The following is an 18,610-nucleotide window of genomic DNA, read 5'->3' on the forward strand; positions in this document are numbered from 1 at the left end:
AAACAAATAAAAATACATAAAAAAATATGATGAAAATTAAATGAGCTTCATTGAATGAAAGCTTGGAAGTTCAATATTTTAAACATGAAAAAACATTGGGATGAAAATACAGTGTCAATTGATCAATTCTTAAATTTATTCTTTAAAATTCACTTCAAATCCTCTCAATACCACTAAAACTTATAATTAATTTTAAGACTTGTAAAATTAATCAAGATATATACAAATTAATCAAACACCCATATTATTCAAAAAATTATATATATATATATATATATATATATATATATATATATATATATTCCATTATCCAGGTAACTCTCCCATTCTGCAACTAAAATATACAGAAACCGCATCAGTGAAAGTGTCCAATTTTGAAAATGAAGCAACATCTTGAACTAAAACCTCAAGAGGATGTCGTATAAAAATGCTTCCGAGATCAGATCAACAATCTAACTCAAGAACATGAAGGAGCTACAAGGAATTAACTAGACATAGGAAGCCACAACTTCCTACCTTAAACAGAAATTTAGGCTCATTCAACAACCATGACTCTTCACAGCAATCAGAGTGAAATGATGGCAAGATTCTGACTTCTTCTGATAACAATAAGATAACCACATTTGCATTATCTACTCTACAGTTTCAAGTTATAAGACAACTAATCCTACAACTTCATACAGTTTACAGCAAAATTGTATCATATTTTGGAGAGGGAAACAACCAATACTGGGAACCTGGAAGCCAACATTGTCGTCTTTGGAAAAAATAACCAGATAATAGGCAATTTAATGATAATTTACAGTACAACAAGAATTAATGACATCATATTGTACAGAATTTATGCAAAAAAATTCAGTGGACAAGGCTGAAAAACAATTCTTGCAGAATGGGATAATGGAAGCTGGGACTTGATGCAACATGGACACATAGTTACAGCTCCGTTGAATGTACCCTGAAGAAGCTAACGAGATCAAAATTTAAATCCACAGTTGATGCTATTGCTGGCCTAGTCTTTCCTGTAAACAAGAAGAAAAACATGAATATTTAAGAGACAACTATCATTACAATACCACAAATCTCATAAAAACCAACTGAAAGACCAAAAGGATTGAACGATAGGAATAGCTCAACACCACACCTGATAATTCAGGATGACAAGGGAAACTGAAACTGGACCCAAATTAACTACTTGGTTTGGATTTTACTTCTAAAAGCATAGGTTTGGTCTTGATTCTTTTTATATATCACCAACTGCTACACTGATTTACACATTATATGATCTTATTTTGGCATAGATGGTAGTGATCAATCTTGTAACAGAACTCTCAAGAGCAGGGCAGTTTTAGAACTCTTTCAAGGGGTTGAGAGCCTGAAACTTAAATCATGTGGTTTGTTTTGACTTGGTTCAGTTATGGCTGGTTTGGTTTGATAATAGTCAACTTGACTTTAAGCTCTCGCCCAAAAACTGAAATTTGTTTATACAAAGGCTTCAATTATTTTTGTAACTTCACAGTTTCAACATCAGTAAGAAACAAGAACTAGCACACAAGAGTTGGAAAAATGAGGAAGAAATTTGATGATAATAACCTGAAGCATCTGCATTAATTTTGGATTTTGCTCCAAAAGCCGGCACAGCTCTTCCTTGTTACTCAATAAAGACTGCCATAAAACAAGAGAATTAACTTTAAGGTGAAATAAAGCATGTAAATTTCAAAACCATAAACTATGTTCCTTGGCTGTAAAATGCAGGTACCGTGATAGCTTTTGGATCCTTGAAGTACTCCTGTAATGACATTCCAAGATCTTGTTGCTGCTGGGATGAAACATCTCCCTGCTGATGTATAACATGTGGCTGTGCATGCTCAACTAGCTGCTGCCTTGACTGAGAAAGCTCTTGCTGCTGAGCTTGATAATGAGCATGCCCAGAAGGGAGTTGTGATTGTTGCAGCATTTGTAATTGATGGCCTTGCATTTGAATAGAACTTTGCAAAGACCCCCCTTGTTCCAGCTGCTGAGAAGATTGTGCAAGTGACCAAAGATGTTGAGGTGGCTGTGGTGGACGTCGAAGCGGAGGCTGAAGAGGCTGCAGCTGATGTATTGACTGAACAGAAGGCTGAGGAATGGAGAGATTTTGCAAGACATTTGGACTCTCGCCTTGCTGCTGGGTGGGGATGCTTCCATAAGGAGTCACAGGGATTGTAGCTGGCCTACTAAAAACCATGGGTGGCATTAGAGGAGGTGGCATATAAGAAGTTAAACCAGCACCTGACACAGAGAGATTTCCTAATCTCGGATCAATTGGTGGTGAAGTAGAGGTCTGGGGAAGCTCATTTGTTCCAACTGTATATACTGAAGATTGAGAAGTAGAAGGATTTAAAGAAGGTAAATTATATGGACTAGATGAGAAGGGAGGTGGTGTAGGAGGAAGTGGTGGGTGAGGCCCGGCAGATCCACTGGGAGAAGAGATAGAAGCACGTGAATACTTGGAATCTGGCATCTGAATGGAAGGATTGCTACCAAATGCAGATAGATAATCTGACTGAACCTGCAAAAGAGGGGAAAGTATGATTACACAAATGCAGAAGAACACGCGGTAGCAGCAGGATAGCAGATAAAATTTCTTTTAAATCGACAGCATATCTTATCTTACCTGGAAGGCTGCAGGAAGTGGAGGCTGCACCTCTGTTCCAGAGTTAACATAGGGGGATGACTGAGTTGGGCCTGGATCATGATTCTGAGGTATCATGGATGACATTGCTGGAGGTGGCATTGGAGGCAAAGGTGGCTGATTCAGAGGAATTTTAGAGTCATAAAGTCCTCGAGATCCTGAAGAATGCTGCAAGCTGTTCTTCATATAGAAATTTTGTGGAGGCATCCTTGAATCAACTGGAATCTGATGAGGAAAACCTGAAGTACTTGCAGCTGAAATAGAATCAAAGCCAGCAGAAGTCTTAATGGTATTCTTTGCATCATCAGGTTGCTCAAAAAACTTCTTATCTGAAGAAACACTTGGTTCTCGTGTCAACGGCATTTCAGGTCGTGAAACAGACATCCTTGAAGAGAATTCACTTTGGGTGTTCTCATCAACATGAGATGCTAATGGTGTGTGTGAATGAGAAAATTGATTGTTTCCATTAACATCACTCTCAGTCTCTTCAACAATCGAGTGGGGAGAACTTTGGTCGCCTATGACAGGGGCTAGCTGCTCCAGATTATCATCAGGCTGAGGAAAAGGCAATTTGTCATCAGATTCAGACTCCTCACCATCAAAAACAATATCTATTCCCTGAAGATCATCATCCAGAACAGTTTTCAATTGCTTAGACTTGTTGTCTTTTTCCTTATCTACATCATTCGCAGGGGTTGCATTCTTAACCTTTGCTGAAGGTTCCCCAACAACAGCTACCATTGGATTCTGGCGTTCTCTTTGCCTGGCCATAAATTCATCCACATGAATTGACGGAGGTCTTCCACCTGTAGATCCCACTCGCTGGACCGCTATAACATTTGAATTGCTAACACCATCAACACTTCTTTCTCTAGCAACATAGTCGTCAACATGCATGGATGGAGGCCTACTGGTATTTGGCTTGCGCTGCCTAAAGGTGTCCCTGCGAGCTGGACCAGAAGGAGCAGTTGATGAACCCATTCCCCGTGAAAATGCATTTTGTACAGTAGCTTCAGCCACTGAAGTTTCTCCCTTGACACGCTTGCCAGAACCGTCCAATGATGATAATTTCCTTTTCATAGAAGGATTCTGTGACAATCTATCAGGTAAGGTTTCTGGACATTCCCACAGAAATTTATCTCCAAGGCCTCCTAGGTAAAGGTAACCATCAAACTTTTCAGCAGTGCCATCTGCCATCTGATTTATTCTTGAATGAACCAGAAGCTCATTTGATGGTAGAGATTGAATGCCTTCACTGCTCATAATGTCATCTATTGTAACTGAACCAGTGGGCTTCTGCAACAATAGCAACAATGACTTCGCAGAATCTGACGCCTGTAAATTGATGACACCCAGTCAGCTTCCACAAAACCAATGATGATAAAAGAAATAATTTAAAGACAAACATTTTAATCAACTTACTTGATACAAACTTTCCCTCATATCTGTAGCTAGATAGTCATCATCATTTAACTTTGAACTCAGAAGTGTAATCATTTCGAGTATGAAACCTATGTTCTCTGGAGAGCTATCTGTCCCATCCATATCATCATGGATACCGAAAAGTTTTTTTATCGCAGTCACCCCATTCAAATTCAAATTACTAAGAGAAGAATAAGAAACTATCAGCTTAATGGATAAATGACCAGCATATCATTACAGGAACAAAAGTTGATGATGAATCCTATATCATAATAAATTATTCAAAACCATGAACAGAAACCTAGGGACAAGAAAAAAAATCCCTAAATTGCCAAAACAGACCTAGCACAAAATTTGAAATGGTTTTATTGATAACCAGGATCCGAAAGTTATCAATGAAGCCTAGAACCAGTCTTGTCAAAGGCAAAAGGCACTAAAACGGGCCAAGCCTGTATAGTGCCCGAGGCACTAGGCACTCGCCCAAATGAACCAAGGCGATATGCTATAAATTAAAGAAAATAAATGTATAATATTAACTTTAAAATATATATAAAATACCATAACATATTCATATAAAGTTATATTTCTCATTAGAAAATCAAAAGAAAATATAAAATATTGTAAAGTAGCATATGCTAAGTACTAACTAATTTTTTTAATTTTTGTACAAACCATGAAAGTAAGTACACGATATCAACTGAAGTTTAAAAAACACAGCAAGAACAAAAAAAAAAGTTCGAAATTTCAGCAACATAACACCATTAAAATGGACATGTGAAGAGAGAGTGACAAAGAAGGAATAACATGGGGTGAGAGGGAGAGAAAGAGTGAAGAAGAAAGAAATTAGGTGAGAATGAAACAAAAAGACAGCAGATAACAAAAAGAAGAGATAAAAAAAATTTATTTTTTTTGTACCCTAATCTTTGTTTTTTACAAAAATACCCCTAAATTGTTTTTGTGGTAGATTAAAAAAATGGACAAATAGGTCAAAACATAAATCAGTTAAAAAGAAAAATCCAGCAAATAGGCAGGCGAGCAATAGCGCTTCATTAAAATCATTGCCTGAGGCTAATAAAGGTGTTATGGCCTCGCCTCTCCTGCAGTGCTTAGGCAAACAACCAAGTGTCTTTTGACAACACTGCCTATAACATACATAAATTATTCAAATGCCATAATAAACCTAGCACAAAAAATTGAAATAGTTGTCTGCTAACAGGTATACAAAATAATATAAACACAGAGCTGCTAACAATGTTATGGATCTTATTTGACATTCATAGAAAATTATTGTTTATTGTATGATATATGTTCAGAATATACTTTTCATTAAATAAAAACCAGTTATTAATACCAAACATAGACAAACAGTCTATTTGTTGTTTAATCGATGAGTGTTCTCCATCCTACCTATAACTATCCTCATTTGTTGAGTACATTTAATTACTCTTATATCAAAGGAGTTTCATATCTCATGCAATCATCACAAATGGTGACAATGCACTAATAATTGTTTATCGTATGATATATGTTCAGAATATACTTTTCATTAAATAAAAACCAGTTATTAATACCAAACATAGACAAACAGTCTATTTGTTGTTTAATCGATGAGTGTTCTCCATCCTACCTATAACTATCCTCATTTGTTGAGTACATTTAATTACTCTTATATCAAAGGAGTTTCATATCTCATGCAATCATCACAAATGGTGACAATGCACTAATAATTGTTTATCGTATGATATATGTTCAGAATATACTTTTCATTAAATAAAAACCAGTTATTGATACCAAACATAGATAAACAGTCTATTTGTTGTTTAATTTCTCTTATATCAGAGGAGTTTTATATCTCATGCAATCATCACAAATGGTGACAATGCACTATGGCTGTCAGACCAAAAAACTCAAAACAGGCTCTCTTAATGCTTCTAAGATTATTCATTGCATAAATGAGTGCAGCTTGGTAACTGCTTGATTAGAAAGGCCAAGGAAATTGTGAATCAAGCTTGTCAAATTGTCACAAAATCAGCCAGAAACTAAAAAACCAAGCACCATTTGGCTCTCAAACTCAACCACATCAGTGAAGTTCAAACCACTACCAAAACGAAAATGTGGACAAGGTCAGTGTATTAGATGACGCTAGTAAAACCATATATCAATGAATACCACTTGCAAATTATGGCCAAATTCAAGCATCCAAAATATATACTACAAGCATATGCAGATTATAGGGTTTTCCAACATAAATACACTTCATAAACTACTAAAACAATAGCATGTTACTCAATAATCCTAGTCAACCATTAAAATTATACTCCAATTCATGGACAAAAAAAACGAGCTGACTCACCATTTACTATCCAAGCAAAAGCACAAAGCACCAATAGATAATGTAGTAACAGCCTCAAGTGCACAAATTGAGGTGTCATCTTTTGAATCCACTGATTCCAACAACCTAATCCAGCAAGAAAGCAAAGGAGGATGCTTTCTCCATTCAATGTCATCCAAATTATAATTCCCATTCCTTTCCTGTCCTTTTCCAGATTCATGTTCCTCAATGCTGGTGTTGATGTGATGCAAAGTCGTCACACAAGCACTTTGACCTTCATTGCAGGAACCTAAATCTTTAAAGAATGCAAGGCAAGAAAGCAACTCTTTTCCAACCGGTAAGACCTGAAAAATGAGGGCATTCTCAGTTATTGGTCGACTCAAATGAAGCAAGACACAAGTTCCTCTCAAAATCTTTCTAATCTTTCTGGACCAGAAACATCAAGGTGATCCAAAATAATTAAGAGCAAGAATCTAACCCTTTCCCTTTCCAAACCACAAGCTCCAAAGATTCTCAGTCTTACACATCCTTAAAGTTTTTTCAAGTTCTCAGACACCCGCAAATATCAGAAATACATTTCCTTAGCAAGGAAGACGACCAACCAATTGACACAAACAGTTTGTATGTTAGCACTTCCTCAATGTATAGAAAGGAACAAAGAGTTACCTGGCAGAACTTAAGCAGATATGGTAGAATCAATGAACAGTCTTTAGCACTTAAACTTGCAGAACTGTGCCTAATACACCAACAACAAGTTCAGTAAACATAATGTCAAATCCCATCATGTCAGGGGGGGAGGCGGAACAGAGAATGCACATAAATATTATCTTATGTTTACTCACAAATCATGTCTCACGGGGTATGGTAAAGGTGTTCGAGGAACACAAAGAAGTGAGAAGGACTTGAACACGGGACAGCACCAACTGATCAAAGTAAACCCAGACTTGAATGAAATTTTACTATCTGAGATCTGTTTTCCATCTGAACTGATAGCAACTAAACACCTTTCCAGCACTTGTGTTAGCATCTCAGCAATGCCTTCCTCCAATAACAGTTCCTAATAACAACGAAAATCAGTGAGTGAAACAAGTTGCTGATATGAGGTTTACATATATGTGTTTGTATGTGTGTGTGCGCGCGGGCACGTGTGTGAGTGTGTGTGTGTGTGTGTGTGTGTGTGTGTGTGTGTGTGTGTGTGTGTGAGTGAGAGAGAGAGAGAGAGAGAGAGAGAGAGAGAGGAAGGGGTAAGGGAGGGAGGATTAAAAGCAGATGCCAAAAACTAATTGGTACACCACAGAAGTAACAAACCTTTGCACATGGATGTTCCAATATGCTCGCAAGAAAATCAAGATATCTGTAAACCTGAAAGAGAGAACAGAAATAAATAAAAGATACAAGTGAAAAGTAAAAATTTGGTAGTTGCAGACACAAGAACCTTGTAAGCATCAATCTCTGATGGAGAAGTCAAGTCAGAAAGATGATTGCGGATGCAGCATAAAATGGGCTGCAGGAGCAAAGAAGCATACTCAATCTTTTGAAAAGCAATTCGAATTATGAAAACCCGAAGCATGTCTTGAATGACCACCAATGCCTGCTCAAAAAAAATTCCAAAAGAAATTAAAAAGTAAGTTGAAGTCGCGCATAGAGGCACTTGTTTTTATTCAAAAATGGAAATTGTTACTTCAGAGATACAATAAGAAGGAATACATACAGATATAGCATAATGTTCGATAATCTGTGCAATTTTATCGAGATGTGGTGTCAGTTGGTTAAGCAGTTTCTCACGGTGTGAAGTCTCCAGATACCAGTCAACCTGTTTCTCCTTCTGTGGCCCCAATAAGGTCCCAACAGCCAATTTTCTTAGCGCACTTAACATGGGCATTCCATTTTTCCAAAGCCAGACACCTTCTTCAGGAAATAAATCATTCTTGCAATAAAATTAGAGGGAAAAACTAGTCAAACACTTGCATAAAAATGGGCACTACTTGGAAAATAATTCACTTCAAAATGATCACTAAATAGAATTATTTCTCATCGTTCAAACAATGCAATTAGAGATCCATGACAACTCCTCACAAGTAAATAGTGTCGAAAACACAACATTGATCATTGACTTTAAGATGGAAAAATATAAGCGTAATCTGAACCAAATACAAGTACTCGGACAGAAGTCAACATACATGACCCAAATGTGCAACTGTTCACACCTAGCAGAGCTGAGAAGTAAACTAGAGATATGTGACTGATCCACAACTCAAGCAAGCCCTTGAACATTAGGCCCAATCATGGAATTGTTTAACATCACAAAATTGAATAGGTGAAGTGGTGTATAATGATAACTTTCTTACCAGAAGACACAGCAAACTGCAGGTTTCCTTTGGACCCAAGGCCAACAGTGAAGTAGCTTGAACATTTGCAAGAAGAGAGTGGAAAAGGCCAGGAGTCCAGCCATATAAGGGCCAACAAGTAAGTGCGGATACAACAAGATGGCAGACAGCTCCAAAACCAAGTGCAGAATCAGGATAGGGAGATGATAAGTCTGCAGCACTTGCAGCTAGCTTTGGACTGCGAGCACCATGATTCAGTTGAAATATGCAGACAATGGAAGCACAACTATAGGCAAACATGAGAAAATGCCAAGTTACCTAACTTCTCTGTGCAGTCGCAAAAGGGCATTCATTAGTTTTGTATTCCTGTGCTGCTCTTTAGCTTCCTATGAACATGACAGAATCACCTCCGTTAGCAAAGACTTGAAAAGTCATCTAACTTAAACAAAATTAACTAAAAACAATGTGAAAAAGAAAAAAAAAAAAAACCAACTACAAAACACAGATTTTGAATTAGACACTCCTTATATAGTCATATACTGTCACAGAACAATTTGCACTCTTTTTCATCTCTTTGTGATCAGTAAAAAGTGTTCTAGAAAAATACATAAACCTACATGCCCCTTAGCAGCTCTTAGGGCCCGATATTTTTCAATCGCATTATGTCCAGGCAAAGAATTAGCAAGGGCAAAGCTGTATTATATCATAATATAAACCAACACACCAAGCAAACACCTAGACTTCTGCCAAGAATGTAGCTCAAGGTTGCTGTGCCATTCAGTTAGACTCATCTCAAGTTAACCCAGTTCATAATTTCACAAATACATTCGTACCCTAAATAAGTGTTCATCATCATTCATCAGCATGTCTACTTCAAATAAAATTTCCTTTCGAAGAAGATCAAGGTGGAAAAGTAAGAGTCATCACAAAAAGCAACTCACTTGTAATTTCTGCAAAAGATTGATCAGCAATACCAGAGTAGGTACCAAAAGATCAACCAAGCTCTGCTCACGATTACGTTCCAATAGCAAATCAGATGTAGAATTGCGTTCTGTACCCTCATCAACAAGGTAATCTGTTCAAGGCAACATGGAGTTCATGTCTCATATATAAAATAGCTAATCACTAGAAATAAAAAAAAATGAATAGAAGATTAAACCAGTTATATTCCCTTTTATAAGCTTTTAATTGGTTTTAAGATAAAATAACAAATTTCTTCTAAAAAACCAAGAGGAGAGACTATAACAGCAGGAAGAAAAGGTGGATAATGCATCCTCCAAACATACTAATAAAAAATAGCTCTCCTAAAAGCTAAAGCAAGGCATCATAAAGAAGCCACAAAATACCCAGATCATACAAAATCATTTTTATAAACTCTTACATACATATTTCGCTCATATAATAAACATACTGAAAACAAATTTAGTAACTAACCATAACTGTTTGATGACCTTTCAAGCATCAAGCTGCACTTGATCAGAATTGCATAAATAACTATGAGAGCACCTTCATCATACAGAGCAGCAGCAACAGTCTAACAAAAGAACTGCAATGAGATAACTCACAAATTCATCATAGTATTATGGATGAAAAGTACAGTTACTTACTGAGTTTTCTGACACAAAGGCCAGTATCCGAATGGCTGTTGTCATCTGTGTTATGGATGAGTCACGAAGAGGATTATCCTCAAAAGACTTATCAGAGATCAACTTTCCAAGATTATCCATAACATTTATGTCCGAACCACCCAATGCATCTCCAACAACTTGCTCAACATCTGTCAAATCAGCCACTAAAATGCTGGTGGAGGTTAAATGGGCATCTCCACCAGAAGCCAACACAGCAGAATACCGTAGAAGACCAATAGCCCCGTTTTTATGATAAACTACACCAGCATCAAACCACTCCAACAGTCTAGTTGGAGTATCTTTCCGATTGGAACCAGGGGAAGAAGAATGTAACGCTTTATGAAGTTCCATAGCATGTCCAATCCAAGAATCAAGGGAAGATGCAGTTGAATCAGTGACAATGACTTCAAAAATCTCTGCAGCTGAGTGAAAAATCGCAAGATTTATTGGAGAAGCTCCTGCAGACACAAAATCCCAACCAATCCATGCCCGTTATACAAGTAAACAAGTAAAACCCCCAACAATTTAAAAATTAATTGTAAGAGTTCTGGACTACCACTAGCAACTGCCTCTGACTCCTTGACAGAATGTAAGGCTTCAATCAAGATTGAAATGGCCTAACCAAAAAACAAATTTGAATATTAGTCTAAGGAAAAACTAAGACATCTATTCACTAAACTAAAGTTATCGCACAAAATTTTTTATTTATAAAGATTCAACCTATGCCATTTCATGGAATGAAGGAGTTAATTTTCAACATCACTTGATAGTATTGCATCTCCAACATTTAAATCATGCATGCATGCTGCCTTAACACTTCTGATTTAGTGTCTATGCAATTTAAATGGAATTGGAACTACTTGCTGCAAGGCAAGTTGACATCACATATTTATCATACCTCAGGAAAATATCCCAGAACCAACAAAGCCTGGCGCCCACAATCTGACCTGTACATCACAAACAATAATGTATTAAAACCATGAACAGTGTATTTGAAGATAAAAGTTTTCTAAGCTAAAAAAGCCATGCAGTTTCACCTGGAAAGGCCACAAAGCTCCCACAATACCCATAGAAACTCTTCGGGATGTGGAGTTGATATTAGCAAACGATCAATAGCATTAACCTGCAAGAAAGAGAAAATCTAGATAAATTAAATATTTGGATGTGAGATTCAAATGAAAGTTAAATCCAGATAAAGCAGAAACCATGAACTCAAGTAAGGGAACTAACCACTCTCAAATGCGTCTCAACAATCACTCCAACTTCATGTGGACTGCAAACGAAACCCTTGGACAATAAAACAGATGCATAACGTAGAGGAACACATTCTTCCCTATTCATACCACCCACACCCCTTAAAGCATCAATTAGTGTAGTGCAAAGCTCGGGGTAATTTAAGAGAAAAATTAAACCTGGAAAAGAAACCAATATTTATTAAACCAATCTCACTTCCTGTGAAAAAAGTAAATTGGACTTCAAGAATTAAACCTGAGCGACACATAAGAAGTGAAAGAAGTATGGCCCCAATAGTTGATGCGATATCAACAAACGTATCCATGGCATCTACAGCTTCTGAACGCAATATGGGGGACGACAACAGTGCAGCTGACAAAGGAAGAAAGCCTCTCTCCTGCTTCCAAGAAGACATTTTGAATATGATGAAACAGCTGGTAATTTGAAGATTAAAGCATCATACAAGCCAACAAAAACAGCACTACTACAAGAGCTCATGAACCTCTCAAGATATCAATTAAGAATTCAGAGGGTTTTTTTTTTTAGGGGGGAAGGCGCTCAAAGTGAGGATGCTTTATCCTGACGTAACTGCTAGCACAAAAAGTGGTTTCTAAGAAATTCTGCAGCCCATCTAGGATATAAAAATCTCTATAAGATATATCATCTAGCTAACAACATTGTTGGTAAAAGAAAGTATATTGTGTAAAATAATTTGTTCTTCTGGCTTGAGTGGGCTGCATGTATCAACTAGCATGAAAACATATTTTATTTGGTGTCAAAATATTAAAGCATGAAATCACACATTAAAACATGTTTTCTGGCATTTCTAAATTGCTTCTTATATTGAGCCTCATAAAGTTAATGACCAACTTGAACAGATTAAACTTCAATAAGATTAGTGATAGAAGTGTAAAACAGAATGGTTGATAAAAAACATTAACCTGTCTTTATCAGGTTTTAGGACATTTCATTTCCATTCTCTCTTCCACCTCACATCCCTCTATTTCTGTTATATATCTCCCTGGTTCTATGACCAACTATTAAAAAGCCTGGCTTGCTTGTTTTAAGTATGTTATATTATAAATCTGACTGTGAAAGGGACAAACTGTTTCCCATATTCAAAGAATGATGATATGAAATATCCCATATTCTGCAATTATATAGCTCCTACATCTTTATGCGGAACTTAGTTTCAAAACATTTCATATCTAGTAGAAATTTGAGTAAACCACATTCTTGCTCTTATAGATTCATCAGTGTTCCACTGCTATGCCCACAGTTTAAAATTTCCCAAAGTTATCCCTGTAGTGCTAATAAGTTTCAGTTTTTCCATTTCACAAAGTAAATAGCTAATAAGAAGCTGACTTTTATATTTTTATTTTATCTTTTCTTGCTTTTTCTCTGATTTTTTCCTCTCAAGTCTCCATATATATTATCATGTCACACAAAAACAGTTAAGAACATAAAAGAAACTTGAAAACCAAATTCAAAAAGTAGGCTATTTAATCCCCAAGTGTAACAATAGAGCTTTTAGAGCTAGAAGGGTGACTTTAAAAAAAATTATATTGTCAGAGTAGAGTTAGAACATTGGTGAATCTATAATAACAAAAATAAAGTTCCCACTAAACATTTTTGTCTGGATTGACTAAGATAATGAGCTTGAAGTTTTTTAATTCAATTTATTCAATCAAGAAGCAATTAATCCTTTCTTTATCATAATAATATGAACCCAGAAAAATCAAAAACTGATATTAACCACAAAATTTCCTTAATCTGACTACTCTCCATTTTCATTTTGATTGATTTGAAGAAAAAAATTCATACTGAGTAATTAGAGGGTAAACTTGAATTGTAAGGAAATATTACTAGAGCCTTAAAATCCCAAAATTGTGTTATTTGTCATCAAAATGATGAGTCTCACTGTGACCATTTTTACATCACCCATTTGCGAGGGACATGTGGTTCAGATTGTTCATCTATGGCGGTGGATTTCATTATAACCTCTTTTGTGGGTTTCATAAGGAGGAAAGATTGTAGTTTTGTATCATTTGTCTTCCTATGATGTACCTGGTAGGAAAGAAATGCTAGAATTTTTAAACCAATACCCTTCAAGACAATTGTTGAGTGATAGGATAGTTTTCCTTTCTTCTTAGAGGTCCCATGCTTCAGGTTCCTCAGCTAATACCCACCAAGATTGGCTTCTCTTTTATGACATGTTTTTTGTTTCCATATTTCAGAGGATGACTTATTCGTTATCATGCTTTAGTATCTAGATTAAGCCAATTAATAAAATTTTCTTTTATCTAAAGATTCTAATTGTTCACTTAATCATACTCTGATAAATAATACAAGATCATATCAAATTCAAGCAGCAGACCCACTACAAATCCTAGTTAAAAGTGCAATTTAACAACCTTAGCTAACAAAAAGTAAAAACCATAGGCTTCACATCACTTGCCAACTGAAAGCTGCATGATAATAGCTCATGGCACCATCAAGCATAGAAATGGATACAGGAAGGAAAATGAAACACACCTACCTGCTCCACATAAGTCATTTGAGGCTTTGTGCTCATGTCTATAAAAGTGATGATTCTAATTATAATACAGTTGAAGACCAATAACTCATCACACACAATGCATAAATGAGTATATTAAGAGTTCATTTGGTATGACTTATGAAAAATAACTTTTGATTTAGCAAATTTTAATGCAATTCAACTCATTTCTGCACAAGTTATGTAGAAAAATAACTTTTGATTTAACTTTTGATTTAAATCAAAAGTTATTTTTCTACATAACTTTTGCAGAAATGAGTTGAATTACATGAAAATTTGCCAAAATATGACACAAAGTGACTTTTTTGAATAAGTAAAGTAGTTTAGTTAGAATCCATAAGTTAAAATATAAAAATTCTAACTTTCGATTAAAGCAAAGTTTGGGTTCAATTAGTAACAACTTTTTTGTTCAAGTCAACAGTTATTTCTAAGCAAATAAATTTATGACTTTCTTTGAGTCAAAAGTTTAAGAACAACTTAAATCAATTGGAAAAGGTGATTTTGATTTCACTAAGAAAGTCATAAATTTATTTTGATTTCACTATCGGAACCTAAATCTAGTCAGTGATTTTGATTGCACTAAGAAATGTCACAAATGAAAAATATTCAGGAATAGCTCAGCCCAGCAATGAAAGCAAACATGAGTTCAGTATAATAGTGTATGATAGAGTTTCATGTTCATCAGCATGTAAGCTATCACTCCCCAAAATAACATATGATGGCACAAAACCTCTTTGTGAATGATATAAAGTTTATAAGACTTCATCACTTGAAATAAGCAAAAGCAATATTTACTTTAAAAGAAACATCATAGATAAAATGAAAAGTCACATATGAGAACAAGAACTTGTATCTATGTCTGTCTGAAAGTAGCATACCTTGAGAAGTGCCAGCAAATGGGAATCAATATCCCAGTTTGAAAAGCAGCAATGTGATGAACCAACCAAGTTACTGGTTGCTTTATATGACAATAATCCTTCTGTTTGACCAATGATCAATGACCTACTTGCAGAGGCTGCTATAGAAGGATCTTCAATTGGACCACGCAAATTTATCAATTTCTGCATAACACTTGTCACTAAATAAGAACTAAGAATTATGGTTTGGCATGCTGCCAAAACAAATGCAATTAAAAATTTAGAACTGACCAAGAGCATCTTAAGTTGAGATTTAGCACTGTTAAGCATTGCTGACGTAACAATTGTAACTCTTCCAAGTGCAGAAAGTCCCCCTAGAGCAGAAAGAACAGAAAACTGGAAGAGAATGAAATTACCACAAGTTAGAACCATTGTAATTTAGGGAAAAACCTGAGCCACTTAAACACACAAACTGGTAGCATACCTCATATCTAGAAACAACTTCATAAAATCGTAACCGATGAAGGACATAGGTTGCAAGAGAAGCAACATCATGCTGAGGTCTTTGTAGGAACAACTTCAACAATTGACTATAACCTTTGCTAGTACCAGATGGGATATTTTCATCTTCACGAGGCCACCAACCTAAAAATCCTTCACAGCCAATTGGATGCCTTGTTGCCTGCTCAACAACTCCAAGTGATAGTAAAATTATGGCGGAAGAATTCTGCACCTCATTAGAGAAAACATGTGCAAGCTGCTCCATTCCCCCACTATTGACAAAGTGAAAGCAGCTTTCTCTACCAGAGCACAATAAAAGAGCCAAGCTCAGACCCAGAATGACACTCTTGTTCTGATGATCAAGACACAAGATCACAAATGGACAAGATTTAGCAAAATGATAAGGAGATAGAAAGATGCCTCATGTGTTTCTGCATGCAAGCAGACTGAGAAAGAGTATATGTTTTTTTGAATTAGATTCAATAAATAGATTCTTTAGAAGAATTTATTAAGCAAGCAGTAGCACAGTCACCTGTGAAAGCTGGCAAGCTCCAACATTTGTGGAGTTCCTTTCAAAAGAGAAATACTGGCTTAACATGTCCACCAGCTGTTTAGAAGTAGCCAAGTCAGCCTCCGACTCAAGAAATGTGCAGTCTGCCAAAAGTTCAGCCGATTCATCTCCTAAGACTTGTCCAAGCACTTGGAGAAGCTCATTTCTAGCCTCATTGATAACATGGTGAAACTCTTCAATGTTTTTGGATCCACACATTTTAATGTGCTTCTGATTTACTGTTTCACAACACAAATCACGGGTGACAAAGGAACAAACAGCTTTCACTACAGTAGTAAGAACTCTATGTACAGAATCACTAAGGTTCGGGAGCTCCAGCAACTTCAAAATCAGCTGCAAAAATTGCTTAACCTCAGCAGATATATGTGAAGCAGCAACAGGTAATGATAATACATTCAGAGAGGATAGAGAATCCTCAACAGTACGATTAGTTGAATGTAATGCCAAAGGGAGATCCTCGAGCTTTCCCTCAGCAGAACTAACAAGATTAGTTAAAGAGCTATCATCAAATTCAATGCTGAACTGCCCCAGATCCTCTGCTGTGTTCCCATATATGACCAAACTTAGACTGCGATAGCTGCCCCTCACAACCAGATGGTTAGTTACAACAGCCTGCAGTAAATACATGCCGGGAAACTTAAGCTTAATCATAGCTTCCCTATTGAAAGTTAAGGAAAGAAGTGCAGGAGAAAAAAACAGAGGGGGAAAGGCATGATTAAGAAGAAATGATAATAACAAAAAAGTTGAATGAATGTAAAGCACACTATAATTGGGCAATCGAAAAATTGGGTGAATAAGCGGTGAAAAATCAAAAGCTAACCACCTCAACTTCTAGCACATGTGATGACGAATGGGAATAGAGGAATGGCTGGCAGAGTCGTCTAAATCTTGTCTCCCCCTCACACTTAACAAACACCTCCAAAGCAAATGAAGGAGGTGACGTAGCCCTGCATGATACAACTACACTTTAGGATATGATTAAGAGAGATTATATGATATGTTCCATTTTAAGCTTCTGACTAATTCAAGGCATGCACCAATGGCATATCTCTAGCAAAATTCAGTACACAAACTTAGGGATGACTACTTTTTTTGCAGGTAACTTGTGCACCAATTTTCATCCAACCCCCAATAAATACATGATTAACAAAACCTCGTAGGATTTAGAATATGTTAGTAATTTAACAAAAAAACCCAAACCCAATATAGCATTTGATTCCACATGCTCACTATTTGAACCTCTGACCATGAGTGCCGACCAAATGCTATTCAATGAACAACTGTGAAACTTGCATTCAATTTTCATCACTATTATTATCTATCCTAATATCATTTTAAAATAAATCCATCTTTTCATCTTCTAGTAAAAATTATAGGTGATACAATACATACAGGATATATTCTTAAAGAATCCCAAGATGAAAATTGGAAAATTTTAAACAAAAAAGGGCACCACCTAAAGAAAGTACAAATACAATTTCTACCCTTCCGTGTAATTGCATGAAGCACAGTTTTATATTGCACTTGTGAAGGTAGTCGTAGCATCAGATAATAATGACACCGTGACTACCATGGTTTGTAAACAAATTTCAGCAAACTCTTTCTACTTTATAAATTGACTAATTTCACCAAAAATGACAATCCTTACAGATTTCAACTTATAGCATTGGCAAATGAGATTCCAATTACAAAACCCAACATGCATTATTGCTACTTATCTTAATAATTAATATAAAAAAAAGGTCAAAAACCAACTGCACTAAGCATAGGCACAATATCAATACTATACTAAAGATTGTAATTTTATAGTGAAATTGAAGGGGGCGAATGAGGACATGAATGGATGGCATACCCCAGTAGCGACACTGCTTGTGACGCAGAAGAAGCATTCTGTTCAAGAAACTCACACGCAGTAATCACAATTGGTTCAGCGAACAATACCTGCACACAAATTAATTCAAAATATGCATCCTCAGAAGAGAAGAGCGTAGAATGAAGGTAATACGGTGAAGAAGAGGATGGATTGGTTAGTAAGTTACCTCGTCGACGTACTCATCCAGTTGAGGATGAACGAAAGTTTGCGAGAACAAGACGCTGGGTTCGGGTCGACCCATACTTTCTCTAGGAATGTTTTTTTAGGTGGTCAGGTTAGGGAAACCATTAATTCTTAGTTTAGAAATTTTAGGGTTTTTGAATTCAATGGTTTATGCGTCGCTCAAGGATTTTGATTTGATTTGCACAGGGAGGGGGAGAAGGGAGGGGGAGGTTTCCTTTCTAGGGTCTCTGGGTGTGTTTTTTTTTCTTTTTTCTTTTTGGTTTGCTTAAATAATAGATGAATTGACACGTCGTCGGCTTTAGATAGTTTCTTTAGAGTCCAGATCAGACGCCGTGTCGTTTGTTAAACAATAAATGTATTCCCTGCAAGGTAGAGTTGGCAGGGGGCAGACCCCTTGCAGTCCCCACGATGACAAGTCCTTGTACAGCTTGCTATTTCCAAAGCCGCCCACAATG

At 36.3% G+C, this 18,610-nt stretch overlaps 1 protein-coding gene across 2 annotated transcripts; it reads right to left on the minus strand.

Moving 5' to 3' along the window:
* Positions 1-576: 576 nt before the first annotated feature.
* Positions 577-18,398, minus strand: LOC133677402 (protein virilizer homolog). 2 transcript variants are annotated; one of them, XM_062099444.1, is made up of 28 exons: positions 18,139-18,398; positions 17,952-18,040; positions 16,923-17,046; positions 16,061-16,711; positions 15,512-15,880; positions 15,319-15,423; positions 15,049-15,231; positions 11,869-12,010; positions 11,611-11,792; positions 11,418-11,503; positions 11,279-11,327; positions 10,937-10,997; positions 10,360-10,838; positions 10,187-10,286; positions 9,694-9,827; positions 9,071-9,138; positions 8,774-8,990; positions 8,137-8,352; positions 7,861-8,016; positions 7,734-7,787; positions 7,268-7,482; positions 7,092-7,161; positions 6,447-6,769; positions 4,094-4,274; positions 2,654-4,006; positions 1,757-2,548; positions 1,591-1,662; positions 577-1,019 (listed from the first exon to the last, which is right to left on the minus strand). In XM_062099444.1, the coding sequence occupies exons 1-28, from the start codon at positions 18,211-18,213 to the stop codon at positions 999-1,001; spliced, it is 6,567 nt and encodes a 2,188-aa protein (XP_061955428.1). In that variant the 5' UTR covers positions 18,214-18,398; the 3' UTR covers positions 577-998. The 2 variants fall into 2 exon arrangements, with proteins under 2 accessions (XP_061955428.1, XP_061955426.1); XM_062099442.1 differs by having other exon boundaries at positions 16,920-17,046.
* Positions 18,399-18,610: the final 212 nt, after the last annotated feature.

The sequence above is a fragment of the Populus nigra genome, chromosome 17 (genome assembly GCF_951802175.1).
Source record: "Populus nigra chromosome 17, ddPopNigr1.1, whole genome shotgun sequence".
Taxonomy (NCBI): Eukaryota; Viridiplantae; Streptophyta; class Magnoliopsida; order Malpighiales; family Salicaceae; genus Populus; species Populus nigra.

Bases quoted from the DNA above. Each gene is read 5' to 3' on its own strand.
- LOC133677402 (XM_062099442.1), bottom strand. From the start codon at position 18,213: ATGGGTCGACCCGAACCCAGCGTCTTGTTCTCGCAAACTTTCGTTCAT. The intron at 11,793-11,868 runs GTTTAATTCTTG...TTTCTTTTCCAG, and splicing joins ACTTCTTATGTGTCGCTCAG to GTTTAATTTTTCTCTTAAAT. The intron at 8,017-8,136 runs GTATGTATTCCT...TTTTTTGAGCAG, and splicing joins TCGAACATTATGCTATATCT to GCATTGGTGGTCATTCAAGA.